General features: G+C 56.0%; 1 protein-coding gene and 1 long non-coding RNA gene across 2 annotated transcripts in view; one reads left to right on the plus strand and one right to left on the minus strand.

The window, feature by feature from the left end:
- KCNH6 (potassium voltage-gated channel subfamily H member 6) overlaps window positions 1-15,740 on the plus strand; it is a 101,122-nt gene extending 85,382 nt beyond the window's left edge. The window contains exons 7-14 of the mRNA XM_074940826.1: window positions 293-492; window positions 5,047-5,299; window positions 6,743-6,936; window positions 8,625-8,724; window positions 9,594-9,890; window positions 10,844-11,024; window positions 12,921-13,119; window positions 14,424-15,740. Coding sequence (XP_074796927.1) covers window positions 293-492; window positions 5,047-5,299; window positions 6,743-6,936; window positions 8,625-8,724; window positions 9,594-9,890; window positions 10,844-11,024; window positions 12,921-13,119; window positions 14,424-14,708 — 1,709 coding nt within the window. The 3' untranslated portion in view covers window positions 14,709-15,740. The remainder of the gene's footprint in view (window positions 1-292; window positions 493-5,046; window positions 5,300-6,742; window positions 6,937-8,624; window positions 8,725-9,593; window positions 9,891-10,843; window positions 11,025-12,920; window positions 13,120-14,423) is intronic.
- The window catches only part of LOC141978612 (uncharacterized), a 25,046-nt gene continuing 6,562 nt past the window's right edge, over window positions 1-18,484 (minus strand). The window contains exons 2-4 of the long non-coding RNA XR_012636407.1: window positions 4,184-4,309; window positions 2,683-3,017; window positions 1-732 (exon numbers count right to left, since the gene is read on the minus strand). This is a non-coding gene — a long non-coding RNA (uncharacterized LOC141978612). The remainder of the gene's footprint in view (window positions 733-2,682; window positions 3,018-4,183; window positions 4,310-18,484) is intronic.

Consider the following 18,484-nt stretch of genomic DNA (forward strand, 5'->3'; position numbering starts at 1 on the left):
CCCGCTGCCAGACATGCCCCTGATCCCCAGCATGAGTCCCCCTCGCCATCCATGACCCCCTGCGGCTGGGAACCTGCAGTAGCAAGGCAAGCAGCCATGACACGTGGGGGCCGCGGGAGGGGATCAGGTGTCTTGGTGAGAAGGCAGCCAGGAGGGGGTTGGAGCTGCTGTTAGTGGGGCGAGGGATGAGTGAGGGAATCTCCGCCACGGCACCCAGGAGCAGCTCCAACCCTGGCTTCACCAAAGGTCGATCCCTTCTGCGGGATCCCTGACCCCAGCCCTCTCCTTGCAGCTCTGATGTACGCCAGCATCTTCGGCAACGTCTCTGCCATCATCCAGCGCCTGTACTCGGGCACGGCCCGCTACCACACCCAGATGCTGAGGGTGAAGGAGTTCATCCGCTTCCACCAGATCCCCAACCCCCTGCGTCAGCGCCTGGAGGAGTATTTCCAGCACGCCTGGTCCTACACCAACGGTATCGACATGAACGCGGTGAGTGCCTGGCTAATGAGAGGGGAACTGCCTCCCCCACGGGGCTGAGCTGCTGCCAGGCAGGGATCTGGGTCCCGGGTCCTGCCAATAACCCTGAGGCATCCATGGGGAGGGAAACGGGAAGGCAACTTATGGTGCTCCTTGCCTTGGGATGGCTCCCAGCTCCGTGGTGGGCCCCCTGAAGAATCCCAAGCCCATCTCCACTTCCCTCTGTCCGAGGACCAGTGCTTTCAGTTCGGGCTGGAAGAAAGCAGGGCAAGATGAGATCGCGTCAGTATCGCTTGGGTTTCTGATTGAAGCCATGTGTGAATGAGCACTGGGTCCGTCTGTCTCCAGGCAGACCCATTATTTAGCTAGCTAGCTAGATATCTACTATTTAGCTTGGTGGCTGGGGAGGTCAAGAGAAGGGAGGAGGGTAGGGTGTGCTATCCTAGGCTTTCCCTGGCTGGATGGCAGGCTGCGTGCTGAGCTGCCTATGGTTTGGAGCTGAACTGAAAGGCCACGGCTATGCGCTGGGGGCTCCAGCGTCAGTTTCCGTTGGGTGCTGGGGATAGGCTCTGGAGCTCATATCGATCCAGCCTCCTCCCTGCACCGCTGGTTGCTAAGCAAAGCAGGTTGTGCTTTGGGTGACAGGGAAAGGACGGCATTTAAATAAACTTCAGTCCAGTTTAATTAGCATCTGGAAAGGTCGCGATGAGGGAGCGAAGGGGATCAATGGGAGAGCAGCATTATGAGAGAAGGGCCTTCTCTCAGACTCCTTTGAGGAAGAATGAGCCTTGGCCATCAGGAGAAGCCCTCCACCTTAGACACTAGGCACCCAGAACGTGGTGCTGTGAACCTGAGGAGAAGAGAGGACAGTCAATTATAAAAAAAGAGTCCATCTCGCCTCTCAGGAGAGGAATGTATTCCCCTCGCTGGGGACATCATCGGGTTAGCTTGCAGAATTTCACCCTGACAAGCACCAGGTCAAGGCAAAATGGAAGCTAAGCAACACAATATGTAATTAACCAGAGGAACTCACAGCCACATGATATTACTGAAGAAAATAGATTAGATTAGACATTGATACTAATAATTAGGGATGGGCCGAAGCCAGAATGCTAGGTACGGACACACCTCAGCTTTGGAAGAATTCAGATCCTGATTCAAAATTTGCTTCTGGTCCATCTGCATTATAATGAGCCAAACCAAACCCCAAGTCCGAGCACACCAAACTTTGTGGCTGGGATCTGTTTCTCATAGTAATCCTGAGTGCTTTATATTTTCAAGGTGCTATACAAATATTAACTAATTATTCACCCTGCTGCTCTGTGAGATAGGTCAGTATCCCTACCCCCATTTTCAATATGGGGAAACTGAGGCACAGAGCCAGGGGGCGGGTGACCAGCCCAAGGCCACACAGTGAGTTAGTGTCAAAGCCAAGAATAGAACCCAGGAGTTCCTGACTCCTAGCCTGCTGTTCAGTCATTAGCCCAAGACTAGGGGACTCTTGGGCCAGTTACTAGGGGGAGCGCCCTGGGTCGCACCAAGCCCACTGGCTGAGAAGAAAGGTCAGACTCCCACAGTCACTAGGACTAGCTGGAGCCATGGGAGGGAAGCCATGTTTTCCCCCAGCCCCGCCTCCCACCTCTAACCCAGTCCCCATGGAGCTCTACCCCTACACCGGGCCCGGGAAGCGCTTCGGAGCCTGCTACGGGACAGCAACGTGCTCACCTTCCACCTGGCGCACACGACCCACTCGTTCAAGAGCAAAGACAAGACAAGTTAAGGCTGTGCTAACTCTCCCACCACCCGCATAGCACAAAACCCCATGGCTCTTATGGGCCACGGCTACATGGCCAGCGGCGGCCCATGGCAGAGAGACTCGGGCTAGCAGGGCTCACGCTACAGCACTAACAAAGCTGGGCTCTGAAGCCCACCTCTCCCTAGGTGGCTGCCACGGGCCGCACAGTTCCATAAATGTGGGTCTAACTCTGACCCAGCAATCGCTGGAGGAGCGTTTTGTGTTACTGCTCTTTGTTATCCAGAGTCCAGTTCCTCTATATTTACTTTTAAGAAAATACCATTACATGGGAAATATTATCTGCTCTACTGATCAGTTGGCAGTCTGATCATAATGGCAACCCACTTGTCATTTGGCTTCTTGAGAATAACACTGTAGAGTTTAATTAGGATGGTGTGTCTCCTTACCAATGGATGGCATAATTCGGTATAGATCTGGGGGCTGGCTTTTGGCGTGATGAATATTGTCACTAATGTGCACCTTACTGCTCCATGCTGCAGCAGCCGCCTGCAGCCCCCGTCGTGAGCCAGAACCCCGTGGCCCTAGGTGCTGTAGAAACACAGAACAAAAGGATGGTGCCCTTCCCCAAAAGCTTCCAATCGAAGCACAGGACAAGAGACAGCTGGTGGATATAGCCAGTCGGGAACACAAGGGAATTTGTGAGGCCATACTGGTTGGCATAACTGGCACTGGTCTCACCGCACCAGCTACCTCATCGTTGTCAAGTTTGTTGGCCGGCATCCTGGCAAAGGAGAATTTAAAATGACTTTTATTTTTCCCTGGGTTTGCTCCACCCCTGCTCTCCCCAAGGCCCCGCCCCCACTCCAGCCCTCCCCCAAGGACCTGCCCTCACTCTAAACCCTCCCCCAAGGCGCCCGCCCACCGCTTGCTGCTCTCTGCCCTCCCCCACGCGCCTCCCACTGCCACCAAACAGCTGATCGCGGCGCCTCCCCAACAGCTGATTGTCGGCGCCGCCGAACAGCGGTGGCTGGTGGGTGCTGAGCACCCCCTGGGTTTTTTTTTCCATGGGTGCCTGAGCCCCGAAGCACCCACGGAGTCGGCCTGTGGCTCAAAGGGATCTTGAGAAGTCATCAAGTCCAGACCCCTGCACTGAGGCAGGACCAAGTAAACCTAGACCATCCCTGACAGGCATTTGTCCAACAAACCTCCAGAGATGGGGATTCCCCAACCTCCCTTGGAAGCCTATTCCAGAGCTTACCGACCAGTTTGAAAACTTTCCCTAATGTCTAACCTAAATCTCCCTTGCAGCAGATCAAGCCCATCACTTCTTGTCCTACCTTCTGTGGACATGGAGAACAACTGATCACTGTCCTCTTTCTGACAGCCCTGAACATATTTGCAGACTGTTATCTGCTTCTTTTTTACAGTCTGAACATGCCCTGTTTTTTTACCCTTTCCTCAGAGGTCAGGTTTTCTAAAACTTTGATCATTTTTGTTCCTCTGCTCTGGACTCTCTCCAGTTTGTCCACATCTTTCCTAAAGAGCGGTGCCCAGAACTGGAACGCAGTGCTCCAGCTGAGGCCTCACCAGTGCCGAGTATCATAGAATAGTAGAATATTAGGGTGGGAAGAGACCTCAGGAGGTCATCTAGTCCACCCCCTGCTCAAAGCCGGACCAACCCCAACTAAATCATCCCAGCCAGGGCTTTGTCAAGCCTGATCTTAAAAACCTCTAAGGATGGAGATTCCACCACCTCCCTAGGTAACCCATTCCAGTGCTTCACCGCCCTCCTCGTGAAATAGTGTTTCCTAATATCCAACCTAGACCTCCCCCACTGCAACTTGAAACCATTACTCCTTGTTCTGTAGATGGGGACAATGACCTCCCATGTCTTACATACGACCCTCCTGTTACTACAGCCCAGAACGATATTAGTCTTTTTCGCACCTGCATCACAGTGTTGACTCATATTCGGTTGGTGATCAGTTATCCACGATAAGGTGTCTGTCGTGTGGTTGGTGAGATTTTGGATGCTCCTCGCTATTCATGTCCTTTCTTTTCAGGGCGTGGGGTCTGTAAAGGAAGGGGGGGTAACTGCAAGCGACTGTCACTTTTACTATTTTTTTAAACAACATGTTGGGGTTTGGAATTTCCCAAGTGTCTTTATTTGTTTTTTGGGAGTCAGTGAGGAGGCAGCTTCTAAAATCATGAAGGCACCAGCTGGATGAGTCACTAGATTATTATAAAGTGACCTCACCTAAAATCAGGCCAGTTCCCTTTGTGCTGTTTCTACGGAAGGTACCAGGCTCACTCGCTCCCAGAGGGCTGGATTCGCAGTGCAGGGCCCAGCATGGGGACTGAAGGGGGGGGGCTTCTGCTCCCCTTATCCTGGGGCTGCCACAGACCATTCAGAGTTCTCCTGACCCACCCACCCACACACTCTCTACCCCTCTGGCTCCCACCACCTTCCACAGCTGGGAAGAAAACCTAATTGTCTTGACTCCCAGCCCCACCGCCTCTCAGCACATCCCATTAGAGCCCGCGTCCCAGAGAGCTGGAGAGAGCTGAAGTCTCCTGCCCATGCCTGGGGATTGTGCCGCGAGCGACGGGTTGGATTGTCCCATTACAGACAGAGTCTGTGGTCATTGGCCGTGTCCGGCGCAGAGGCTGTGGCTTGGATCCCTTTCTTGATGTAACTGCCATACGGGAAGCCCAGTCTGTGCTTGCCTATAGGACAGCAGGGGGTGGGGGATGTGGGGTTCTCCCTCTGGGCCTGCTGTGTGACTGGCTGCCCCTTCCTCCCTGTGCAGGTGCTGAAAGGCTTCCCTGAATGCCTGCAGGCTGACATCTGCCTCCATCTGAACCGCACCCTTCTCCAGAACTGCAGGGCCTTCCGGGGGGCCAGCAAGGGCTGCCTCAGAGCCCTGGCCATGAAGTTCAAGACGACCCACGCGCCTCCCGGAGACACCCTGGTGCATTATGGGGATGTCCTCACCACCCTCTACTTCATCTCCCGCGGCTCCATCGAGATTCTCCGGGAGGACATTGTGGTGGCCATCCTAGGTGGAAGAGTCCTTCCTTCCAGGGGCCGGGGGGGGGGGGGCGGCGGGGGGAGGTAGGGAGGGGGAAGGGGCTCTGCCAGAAGAAAGCAGAGAACCATCCCACTCCCCTGATGACTCCCTGCTTCGGGCAATGAGTCTCAGCTGGTGGTGTGAGACTCTCCCCAACAAGGTCTGGGGACAAAGAGGAGGGAGCTGGTTCCCATTCCCCAACTCTAGGCTTCCACTAGCATCCAGTGTTGCCTCATTTGGGAGAATGAGCCAAGGCCAGGGAGGAAAGACCAGATCCTCTCTCTGCTGCAGAGGGGCTGGGAAGAAGCATCCACCAGGGCTGGGAGAAGGCAGGAGGCTGGGAGGGTGTGTTTGGAAGATGCCAGCAGCTGGGTGGATCCGTACCCGGTTTAGTCTCAGTCCACCCCTGGCTGTGACAAGGAGTGGAGGAACCAGCTCAGATCAAATCGGAATCGAAGCGAACCCAGCTCAGACCCCTGGACTCCGCCTCTTTCTAGGTTTGGGAAGAAACTGGCGGGTCCCAACTCCTCCACCCCCTACCCTGTTCTTTCCCAGAATGCTGCCCCCTGCAGGCAAGGGCCAGAAGCACAGCAATCCCGCACAAGACGGCTGATCTTGTGGCAGCTCTGGCACAGCCTAAAGCAGGAAGCATCAGAGATCGTGAAAGAGGAGGCCTGTTCTCCCGGCCCTCCAAACCCAAGAGGCTCTGGGAGTTGGGAGGAGCATTTACATCTGCCGATGTTTCATCCTGTCCTGTCCCTGTGGGCAGAGGAAAGCCAAGACTCAGCTGTCACAAATTCCAAGGGGGGTTTTCTTAAGGCTGCTGGACACAGACAGACCCTTTGGGTTCTCTCTAGCTCCCAGCCCATGCTGCCCCATGTCTCCACATAGGGTCTACCCAGCGTCCTGGCCTGGACTCAGCCGCCGCGGAAAGGAGCGCTGAGGACTACGCTACAAAGCTGACTTGACTGTCACAGTTTCGTGAGGTTCGCATGTCGTGACCTCAGCGAGTGCTGGTGAATTTCAGCACTCCTGGCCTAATGGGGGACAGTCTTCTAATTCAGTGTTAGAGCCCTCGAGAGGCCCATGCATGGCATGTCACAGAGCACCTAAACGGACAAGGCCCCTGCCCTACAGAGTTTACAAAGATCAGCCACAGGGCAAGTAGCAAAGGGATTGGCACAGGAGGCTTGGGGTGGGGTGGATCTGAAGAAGGGAGGCGTGGCAGGAGGTGCAAAGCAGCGAGCAAGAGGTGTCTAGTGAGTTGGTCAGGGGAGAGGACGCAGAGAAAGGTGGGAAGCAGGAGGAGAGGAGGACACAGATGTAGACTGCCTAGTGAATCAGGACGTCAGCAGAGCAATCTTTCTAGAAGCCTTAGAGCCGCTGGGGACGACTCCACCACCAGTGCCCTCATGAGCCTCTCTCCATTGCACAGGGAAGAACGACATCTTTGGGGAGCCCATCAGCCTCTACGCCCGGCCTGGGAAATCCAATGCGGATGTCCGGGCACTGACCTACTGCGACTTGCATAAGATCCAGCGGGAGGACCTCCTGGAGGTCTTGGATATGTACCCGGCCTTTTCCGACAACTTCTGGAGCAACTTAGAGATAACCTTCAACCTGAGAGATGTGAGTCTCAGGTGTAGGTGTGGAGAGTTAGGAGAACAGAGACAGCTGCTGCAAATTGTCCCCATCCAAATCGCTGGGGAGGAAAGGGGCCGAGGGCCACCGGAGGGAAGGGTGCTGGGGAGCATACATTGACAAGCGCTCTGTGCTCCTAGCTCAGGTCATTCACATGTTTGCTAGGCACCAAGGGCTACATTTTCAAAGCTTGTCTGAGTTTTTAATTGCTTTCGAGTCAATAAGAGCCAGATTTTGAGAAAAGCTCAGCACTCCCCATGGGGATTGTGAACATCATGATTTTGGCCCTAAATTTTCACAAGAGCCCAGCCCATGAGGGCATGTTAGGTGCTGATACCTCCTGAAAATCTGGCCTTGATTGTAGGTGCTGAGAGCTTGGAAATCTGGCCCTGAGCTCTTTTGGAAATTTGGATCCATGAGTCCTGCAGCTAACCCCCGTCGACCACAGTTTTGCAGGACCACAGCACTATTAAAATATCTCAAAGGTTATTTCAGGCTGATGCAAGGTCATCATGTTGCAATACTATGCCAGCAAGACGTGTTGATGTTGGGGTGTGATGAGAAGGAGTATGGGAGACATTCAGAGTCATAAAACTATGCCGTTTTGTTGTGAGAAGACAGCGTTGTGTCATGACAGCGTGGTGTCGTCATGGCTTGGTGCAGTGTGGCTACATGTCAACATGGTGGCATCATGATGTGTCACATGATGATGTTTTGCTATGACATGTTGCCTCATGACATGGTGCCACTGTCCCGTGTTTTGACATGATGCTGTTCTCACAACGTGAGGGCATTGTTTCACATTGTGATGTAATGTGAGGGTATTGTTTCAACATGACACCATGTCGTGTCACAGTGTTACACTGTGATGTGACACAATGGTTTGAGTGAGGACATGATTTCATTGTCACGATGCGTCACGTCACATTATTGCAATGTGCAGTGATGGTCTTGTCATGACGTGATTCTCTGGTCTTGACATAATGTGATTTGGGTCGCATTGTTACAACACTGTGACTAAGGGCACTGTCCCATATAGATGGCATTGCCATGGTGATGCCATTGCATGCTGATTGTGTCATGTGATGACGTCACCATGTAAACGTCATGACTTTGGCACCAATCCAGAAGAGTACTGTGAACTTTTAACCACATGCTTACGTCCAATTGACTTTGGGTATCAGACGGTGGGTCAGATTGCTAAGAAAAAAAAAGGGATTCCAAAGCCTTCAGCCAATCTCAGACGAGCTTATTCAGAGAAGTCCTTGCTTTTATGAACAATCAAACTTGTGATTGGCTGAAGGCTCTGGAGTATTTTATCGTTAAATCCTGCTCAGCGATCTGATTGGCTGCCACCGTTTGTTTGTTTTTTTCCAGACACATTGGCTGATGAGTGTATGAGAGAGCCCCCTAACTCCACTAATGTCCCGGGGCACCCGCATCTGCCCTCCTTCACACTGTACCATCCCCCCAGGGCACAGAGCCTCGGGGGTCTCTCATCAGACTGAACCAGGCTCAGGAGGGTCCAGTTCCATATCTCCTGCCGGTGGGCTTGGGGAGAGGGGACTGGGAGCAAGGCCTGCAGAGAGGCACCCCAGGGGCTCACCGTACGGCCAAGGTTTCTTTGAGTTGCACTAACAGTCCCCTCCCGCGCTCGGTGCCCTCTTCTCTCGCAGGCGGACAGCATCCCCCGCTCGCCGCTCAGCGAGGAGTACGACTGCACCTATCGCCGCGTGCGCCGGCGCAAGCATTCCCTCTGCAGGCCCCCCAAGACCGGTGAGTCGTAGCCGGCCAGGCTCGGGCTCCTCGTTCCCCTTCGCGCTGTGCCCACTCTGTGCCAGCTGCTGGGCAGGACGGGGAGGGAGTGAACAGCCGTCTCTGCCCCCCAGCGCCTTCTCCTTCCATCTGCTTCTCTCCCGGGCCCCCTCTCCGCAGCGCCCCCTGTCCCCGTGGTACTGGCACTACAGGAGGGACTGGGCTCAGCTGCGCCAGAGCTGGTTCAAGCCAATCTGAGCCCCTGACTCAGAGAGCGATGGTCTCTCCCCCGCCCCGACTCCCCTGCCAGGGCCTGGGGCGGGTCTGCGCAGGGTGGGTCTGGGTGTCTGGCGCCTGTGGAGGGCTGTGGCGAGGGGAGGTAGCTGGCCTGCGCCCTGCCAGGGCAGGGTCCTGACAGCTGAGCGCCCGGGGGCAGCCCGCTCTCCACCCCCGGCAGTGCTGCAGCAGGAGCACTGGTGGGAGGGCGGGGGGTTGAGCGGTGCCTCGCAGGGGGCTTTTACCAGCTTATCTGCTGCTGGCACAGCAGGGCCCAGGCCGCTGCCCATGAGGCAGAGCAGGGCACTGACTGGATCACGTCGTGCCCGCCCTGAGACATGGTGTTGGCTGGCCTGGCCCCCTCCGTGAGGCAGCCCTGGGCACCAGCCGGCCTCTCCTGTTCACCGGTGCTAGGCACCATCCAGCCCCCGCAAGGCAGGGGCCCGCCAGCCCTTTCCTCCCCCTCATCCCCATGAAGCTGGGCAAAGCTCCCCATGGTTCTCTCGTGGGCTCCTGAAGCCCCTTGGCATCACAGTGGGGATGGGGTCTGAAGGGGCTGCCCTGGTGTGTCTGAACTAACCTGTCTGCGCCCCCCTCCCACCCCCGCCCCGCAGACCTGGACGGGCTGGACACGGGCATCTCGGACGCGGAGCAGTACCACACCTACTCGGAGCTCACCAACCTGCAGGGCCCCCTCAGCAAGGACCAGTGGGACGACCTGTGCAGCAGCCCCACGCCTTGCTCGCAGACCAGCGACGAGGAGGCCAAGGCCCCCAGCCCCACCCAGGCCGAGCCCTCCCCTGACTCCGACAAGGACGACTTTGCTCCAGCCATGCTCAGCCAGGTCACCCCCAACGCCAGTGGCACCGATGTCGGCAAGCAGGGGGCGGACGACAGCCTGTCCTACGCGGGTAGCGGTGATTGTGTCTTGGGGCGCTGCTGGGAGCTGGGGGGGCCCCAGTGCTGGCTATCAGCGAGGGGAGATGGCTGAGATCCTCTTGGCCCCGTTAACCCTCATCCCCTCGGGGGCTGACCAGCATCCAGGGTTCGAGTGTGACCCCTGGGGGGCGCCGTGGGAGGGAGAAGGCAGAGTGTCTGTCTTCAGGAGATGGAAGCAAGTCAGGACCCTTGGGAGGAGCAACCCCGCTCCAGCCAAAACCTGCATTCTCTGTGTGAGGCCACATGGCCCTGCCTAGGGTCTAGCGCTGTGGGGAATCCAGAGCGTGATGGTGTCACAACACCAACCTCAGCCTAAGCTGACCCCAGCCTGGCGGCTCCTAGGGCCTCCTGCAGGACCAGGTTGGCGCTCGCCCTGGTTCCCCCGGCCACGTCCTGGTGGAGTTAATCTGCACCTGCCCCGGTAAGCCTGCCACTGTCTGTCTAACCCTGCTGCGGGGGTGGGTCAGGAGCTGAGCTCTGGTTCTTTGGAGCGGGAGGGGTCATGGAGCCTGCTTCCCCCTTACCTTGGGGTAATTCACACCCCAGCCCAGCAGCGCCCGCGGCTGCTCTGCCCCTACACACAGGGCTTTGCCATTGCCCCTCGCTCTCTCTCCCCGCAGCATGCCTGCCCCGGCCCCCCTGCAGAGCGCAGGCAGCCTCTGGGGCTGGATTCTGTGTCCCATTCGGGCTGCAGGGAGTACCTGGGCCCTCCCCAGCCACCCCCACGGGTACGGTGCTGATGCAGCCCTTCTGCTGCCAGGCCCTGCCGGGCTGGTGTGTGACGGAGGGCGGGAGAGGTGCTGCAGCGTGGAGAGCTTGTTTGGGACTGCGGGGTGGGGGCTGCTGACTGGGAATTCCTGATGCCGGGGTCGGGGGGTTGTATCGGGTCTGCTCTAACAGCAGCTCTGAACTCGCCTCTTTGCAGCCACCCCCAGGGACATTCCAAACATGTTCGCCTTCTGGGAGGACAGACAGCCAAATCTCCACCCAGAGCCCCTGCCACACGCGTCCTTGGTCCACAACTCCCGGGCCAACCCTCTGCGCTTGGACTACGGGCCGGGTCAGATCGAATCCCGACTGGAGCTCCTGCAGGCTCAGCTCAGCAGGTGAGTGCAGCTCCTCCGAGGCCGGAGCCTGGGTTCCTGCAGCACTTGAGTTTCTCAGGGTGCTGCCCCTTCTGGGCCAGCGCCCATGTGAGTGGCATCTGCCCCCACCCTGCCCCCTTTAAAAGACCCACATCGACCAGGGCCCTTTAACAAAGCTCTGTGATGTGACATGGGCTCTCCCTGCTGGCTACTTTGGGTATTGCATGGCCGTGGGGCATCCTGCTATTAAACAGCAAGCAAGTCTCAACCTTAGAGCTCCTGCCCTCCTGTGATTAGTGGTGACATCTGGGAGCAGCGGCTAAAGTATTTCCCCAGCAGGGCCCAGACTGGATTTAGTTACAGCGGCTCCCATGGATTTCAGTCACAGGGTCAGGAACTGAAGGCTTTGCATGAACATTTGCCGCCGTTCGCTTACATGAAAAGCTGCCGCCTTCCCCCTGCTCGACCATCCTGGGCAGGTGAAGTGTTCGCGAAGTCAGTCACTGGCGACAGACAGTTGCCATGTAAATGTAAGGAAGGGGCCAGCGTTCGAAGGAGAAGGGAAAGGAGCCCAGATCGGTGAGACCTGCCGCTTCAATAGTGCAGCTGGAATTTCCACCGCTGGGGACCAAAAGTTACATCCGTGTGAAAGCAACTCGATAAAGACATGATTTTCAGCGGCTGCCTGCAGCCCCCATTCGGTGCAGTGGGAGTTGTGTGTGCTCAGTGCCTCTAGGAATCAGGCCACTTTTATCTAGGTGCCTAAGTGTAGATTTAGGTGCCTCACTTTGGGTCCAAGGAGTATGTGCCCTGTGTCACTCAGCCGTTTTTTCACTGACTCAATAAAAACAACCCAGTGCTATGCCAAGGAAGTCTGATACACCCCCTGCTGGCCACGCAGTGATAGCACCAGGCTCCACTGAGATCGGAAAAAGGGCCCTAGCCTGTCTTTTCATTTTCATTTACTTCTCTAAAAAAATGGTCCCTTTGGGTTGTGATATGATCGTAGGAATATTCTCAGACATTCTTATCCAGAGAGGGGTCCCAGAACTCCACCCTGCCAGACCCACATGGAGATAGGGAGAGCCCCAAAGTCCAGAGCTAAATCTGCAGCCAGCCTTCCCCAGCCCTCCTGGGAGTTTGGCTTCTTGGTTTGGGTCTGGCTCTTGAAGAGGCATTGTGGCCCAGTGGATTAGGATCAGGACACCTGGGTTCTCTTCCTTGAGGCCGTTACTTGACCTCTCTCGGGCCTCTGTTTTCTCCTCCCTCCTTTTGTTATGTCTATTTAGACTGTATGCTTTTTGGGGCAGGGACTGTCTCTGACTCTGTGGCTGCACAATGGGGCCTGATCGCCGCTCTAGTTGCCTCTAATTGCTACTGTAATATAAATTACAGGTTTCAGAGTAGCAGCCGTGTTAGTCTGTATCTGCAAAAAAGAACAGGAGGACTTGTGGCACCTTAGAGACTAACCAATTGATTTGAGCATAAGCTTTCGTGAGCGACAGCTCACTTCATCCGATGAAGTGAGCTGTTGCTCACGAAAGCTTATGCATAAATAACAGCGTAAATCCACAAAACGTGGGAATTGCCAGACTGGATTCAATCAGCTGAGGGCTCCATCTAGAGTCTAGCCCAGCATCCTGGCTCAGACAGTGGCCAGCAGCAGACACTTCAGAGGAATGTGGAAGAAATAGCCAGCTCATCTGCCCAGCGTGATCCCAATAGTGATTGGTTTAAGATCTGAGTTTGTCTCTCTTCCGAGACTCTTGGTTAGCATTAGCCATCCTAACACTGGGGTCCCAGACACTTTGCCTGCTCAGTGCAGCCCAAACAAAGCCCACTGCCCAGGCAAAGCCCCTGATGAAAGAGGGTGGCCCTGGGATGCACCGTGCTAACGCTGGCTGATCTGTCCCACAGGCTGGAGTCCAGGATGTCTTCAGACATTAATATAATCCTCCAGCTCCTGCAACGCCAGGTGTCCCAAGTGCCGCCCGCGTACAGCCCCATCTCGCCGTCCTCCCACAGCCTGGCCATGTACAGCATGGGCCTGAGGGGCACGGAGCCCGCTTCACCATGCATGCCGCTGCAGGAGAAGGACCTGACTCCTCCCGGGCAGGTAACTCACAGACTCCTGTGCTGGCTAATCACTGAGACTGAGCGCTTTGGCTGGGAGCAGTGTCCTTCCGCCTCGAGCAGCCCAGCAGATCTAGTTCCAGAATTTCCCGACCTCATCCCGCTTCACAGCAAAGACCAGTACAAGTGCTGAGCCCAAACTGAGGCTGAGGGGGCTCTAGGGGAGACGTCTCCGTCTCCTCACAGCGGAGAGCAGCTTCCTCCTCTAGAGGAGCAGGCCAAGGGGGTCCCCTGGCAGGTCATAGCACGAGTGACCCTGGGGTGAAGGAAGGAGACTTGGCTCTCCAAGGCTGCCCCTGCCTTCCAGGTGCAGAGAGGGCTGGGCTGAGGGTCCAGGCTAGGGGCTGCTCCCCTCCCACTTCTCCTCACAGTGTGGAGAAGGGTCTGGCCATGAGGGACGCAACTTCCTCTCACCAATGTGGGGGATGGAGAGACCCCGGAGATGTTGCCAGCTCACCCACTGCTTCTCTCTGGGCGAGGTCCCCCTGCTCCTGCTTCTCCTCTCTTTGGCAGTGGGGGCCCCGACTAAACCAGGGCCATTTTGAAACCCGTCATACCCCAGGTCATCCCCTCTGGGCTAAGCCCTTGGGGCTGGAGAGGGGATGAAGCCCAGCAGAGGCCTGGAATGAGAACTCCACGCACCCCAAAGCCATTCTTTTGGGGTGCTGGAGGAAAACAGAGTAGAGTCCCCTTTCCGGCATGAATCAGCTGATCTGTCCTAGCTTGCCTGAAGCCACCACTGTCGCTGGGGGAGCTGCTGCTGCTTTGAGAGCTCAGGGGCTTGTCTACACTTGAGCTGCAGCGCTTCAGTGTAGCCACGACCTGCACTGATGGGAAGGATTCTCCCGTCGGCCCAGGTAATCCATCTCCCCGCGAGGCAGTAGCCAGGTCGATGGTAGCTAACGCTGGCTACCCAGGGACTCAGGTCAGCTTAACTGCACTTCTCCAGCCAACTTAATGTTCAGGTGTAGACCAGGCCTCTGAATCCCTCGAGACATGGCTCCAACACAGGGGGTTGCACCGTCACTAGGGCAGCAGGATTTGACCAATGGGAGTGCGTGTGAGCTGTAAGGGGTTCCCCAATAACGGGGCAGGGGCGTCTCTGCTCCAAGGTGTCCCCAAGAAAAAGCAAGAAGCTCCCCCACTGTATGGGCTGGCACCACCTGCTCAATGGTCTTCTCTCTCTCTATGGGACGCTATGGCCTCTTGGCCAGAAGCCCCTTGTTGCTGAGTTTAATCTCATAACAACACACCGTCATTTCTCCTTCTCTTCCCCTTCTCTGCCAGAGCCCAAGATACACAGAGATAGAAAAGTTCCAGCTGAAATCCAGGGACTCCTTGTCCAGTGGGGTACACTTGATGGCAGCCTCGGAGAAAACCATGACCATCTACTCCCAGCCGGAGTGTCATTCCCAGACCTTCCCCAACCCAGAGCCCCACCAGAGGGCAACAAACACACGGGGACTCTTCTGCGGCGCTCGTTTCCCTTCCCTCCCCGAGCATCTTGAAGCCTCTTCCGAGCACCTAGACATTCAGAGACATCTCTCCGACCCGGTGCTTCCTGGCAGTTAGAGATGCGCACACGTCAAACCAAGCCAAGAGGAACCGCAACTGAGAACTGGTTTCGTTGATTTCAGTTTTGACTGTGGGGGCGAGAGGGGGAGGACAAGGTTATTGGCTCAGGGGTACACTTTGTAGCTGTCGTCTGTCCCGGTGGAGGGGAGTGGAGAGTGGAGGGAGTTCAGAGATCATTGTTCTCCAAAGGCTTATGTAGAGTAGATTCAAATTGCACATTATAGAGTGCACCCAACGCGGCGCTTTTTGATGGCCACCAAGAAGCCAACGGGCCGGAGGAGCCAGATGGCACCAGCCTCCTTTTCCTCGCCAAGGCTTCCTTCTGTGTTGGTGCCACCAAAATGGGCCACTGCTGCAGGGGGAGAGTGAATGCACGGCTGTGAGGCCACCTTGCTGGCAGTTCTCTGGGGCGGGGATCACCTCGCCATCTATGTTTGTACCGCGCCTAGCACCACGGGACCTTTGCGCACTACCGTACTGGGGCTGTTCATCCTGGAGACGATGTTGTCTGGAGGAGGAGCGGGAAGGAGGCATCGGATAGTGGGAGAATGAAGGGGCTGGAGGTATAACATCCAGGGGATGGGCAGAGGAGAGAAGTCATCCCTGTCCTATCTGGCTGTCATTAAGAAACAACGAGGGTGGTGGTTTCCACCACTCTATCACGCTTCAGCACAGGTCCCTGGCCGGCAGCCCAGAGCAAGGCTGACTGTAAGCTTCAGCCAGGCCCGAGAATCTTTCCTCCAGCCCACATCCGACTCTTGCAAATCCCCAGTAGCTTCCCAGACAAACTCAACTGTGAGTGGAAAGCACAAAACTCATAAGCACAATCCTGGAAAGCAGAAAAGCAAAACCAACCCCCAGACATGTTCTTTTCAGCCCTCACTGGAGATTGTCTCTTTTGATAATGGTTTCATAGATGCTCCCTCCCACCCAACCGAGGGACCCCATTGCTCCCCTGCAGGAGAAAACCCGCCTAGCATTGCTGCCTTGCCACTTGCTTAGATGCTGTAGAGGTAGTCTTGGGTGCCGGCTCATGCAGTGTTGAGCTCCCTGGGAGAGTAGCAAGACTGTGAGCGTTTCTTAGTGTCCACTTTGCTAATAAATGGTTTTGGCACCTAACGTGGCTCGAGGCTGTGTTTTGTCGAGGGGCCGGGAGAGTGGCTGGAGCGAGCTCATGGCGGTTGAGCTCTGAGCGCTACCCTGACCCCGTCCAATACTGGAGCTGCTTCAGAGCCCGGGTCCTAATCTACACAGATCTCTGGGACGCTCTCTGTCAGCTGCCCTTGTCGGGGACTCCAGGGCCAGTGGCGCTCAGAGCGCAGCTCTCGCAGATGCCGGAGAGGGCCTTCGTTTGTGGAATTCCCCTTCTGCAGAAATGAGAACACGGCTGGATTTCAGCACTTCATCTGACCCTGCTCTTTTCAAAGGCCGTTCTGCAAGGACAGCCTGGCCTGCCTAGGGCCCAGCCCCTGGAACAATCCAACATGCGCTCCACATTCACAGCCGGGCAGACATATGAGAGGGCGGAGATTAGAACAGCCACCGCAGGGAACAAGCCAATGGTTTGGTGCCCAGAGACCTTGACAGAGGCACCTGATCTGCTTGTTCTCCCCTTTGTCCAGAGAGAAAATGAGCTTTGGGGGCACTCAGATAACAAAGTCCTGATGGGGGGACCCCCCTGCTTTCTCCTGCCTTGTGCCTCAATCTTCCCACCCTGCCGCCACCGGGGAGCAGCCACATGGAAGCTGTGCTCTAAACCCTCGGAAATGCGTGAGGCCCCAGGGCACAGCGCTTCCCTTAGGCATGCACACGGCAGGCTTTCCCCACCTCTGTGTAGCAGTGGGCTCAGGAGATGTTGGCTCCGTATTCGAGCCAGCTTCAGAGCTCGATCTCCCAGCGGGCCTAAGGGGATTACGCACCCAACACCTCCCTTTGAAAATTCCCAGCTTCAATGCTCCATGCCTTTAATTGGTCTTCTTTGCACTTTCGGATGAATGTCCTGATTTGGGCCATTTACCTGGCTGACCTTAACACTGGTGGTCTCAACAGCCGTTCCAAGGATGGCGACACCCTCGGGAAGGACAGCTCAGGGTAAAGCAATGAGTTGGAGGCTTTCGTCTAGGACCCCGCGGCCTCTGATTAGACGTGCAGCTGCCTGAACTCTGCTGACTCTTCAAGGCTTCGGAGCTCATGGCTCCAGAGGCTGCAGCGTTTAACGGGTTGTAAACATTAAGCGTCCTACTAAATTGCCGGGGCTGAAAAACACCTGCATTGGAAGCAGAGGTGGCAGGGAGACTTGCAAACGCACAATGGCAATTTCCAGAGAGGGCAAAACAACCCACAGGTGCAAGCAGTGAAAGATGGTTTTCATCTCTTTCAGTAATGGGGTATAAAGGCAGGACATTTCCAAAGCAAATGCCTGTAATAGGTGCACTCACAATGCACAACAAAATGATGTAAGACCAGCACAATGCTAATCCTAATCTGAGGGTGTGTGTGAGAAGCGGTGACGCAGCCCAGCACAGGTAGTTGGGACTTTGTCACTCCATAGAGGCTGGATAACACACAGAGGAGAGTGAATTTGCTGTGGCCTTTGTACCAAGACGTTTTCTCCTTTAGTTCACGCGATAGAGACTCATGCTTCTAGATCTAAACGTTCCCCGGTTCAATCCCCACAGATGAGCCAGCCGTGGGTATCAGTAAGTAGGGGAAAATGTATGTACAATAACATGGTACAGTCGATGGGCTACCCTGTGGAACTGGGCAATGAGATATACTGCCTTTCATCCCAAAGGACTTTACAAACTGCATATATGCACCAGAATTATTTCCCCCACCAATGAAATGCAGCCACCACTTGGGCGGGACATGGCCGCTGTTTAACACCCTTCAAGAGTTTAGGACAGGAAGTGAAAACCCTCATCTCCAACTGAAATGGCAGGTTGAACAGCAGCGGGGCAGGATATCACCGGAATTGGCACCGTGGTGGGTCAGCTACCATGGGGAGGAACGTGGTGTGAAAACACGCTCTGATTCGCCCTTCCTTGGGCCATTTGTTGGCATCCACACACGTGCTGCGTGGGTGTCTGTGGCACCCGTCTGGTTCTGCACGGCTGCCCGCACCGGCTCGTGCAGGCACCAATGACCAGCGCAGGTGCAGGGCAGGGGAGAGACAGCTGCGGAGATGGGGATTTGGCCAGAAACTCGAGCCGATCGGCCCTCCTCTTACCCATGGCAACACTTTGGGTTCTGCAGCTCCTCCAGCAGCCCCATGCTGGGGCATTGGCTCAATGCTGACTCGGGGCTGCCTATTCAATCACCACAGTCACTAGCCTACCCCGGCACTCGGGCCCGACAGAGTATGCCCATGAACTGCTAGCTGGAGCAAAGGCAGCTCTTTCATTAAAGGACGTGGTGGGGATCGGAGAAGAGAATTAGCTAAGCTGCAGCCAGGAGACGTCTGGCCTGTGCCCTCACTGCCAGCACCCCCATGACTGATGTCCTTGCTGTACCTGAGCAATGTCGCTATGGAAACTGCACTGGAGGTCTCAGCAGGTACCCAGGGCTCTCCCGCAGCAGGAGAAGGCAGAGGGCAGCTGCAGAGCCGTGCGAAGGGGAAGGGGAGTTTGTGCACCGTCCCCTGCCCCAGACCTGGTTTCTCCACAGCCGCTCGAGGGAGGGTGGGGAGAGCCCTTCTGAAGGAAGGTGTATGGGACCGGGAAGCTCACACTGTTGCTGCTTGAGCGGGGCTTGGGCTGTGAAGGGGATGGTGC

This window comes from Natator depressus, chromosome 27 (genome assembly GCF_965152275.1).
Source record: "Natator depressus isolate rNatDep1 chromosome 27, rNatDep2.hap1, whole genome shotgun sequence".
Lineage (NCBI taxonomy): Eukaryota > Metazoa > Chordata > Testudines > Cheloniidae > Natator > Natator depressus.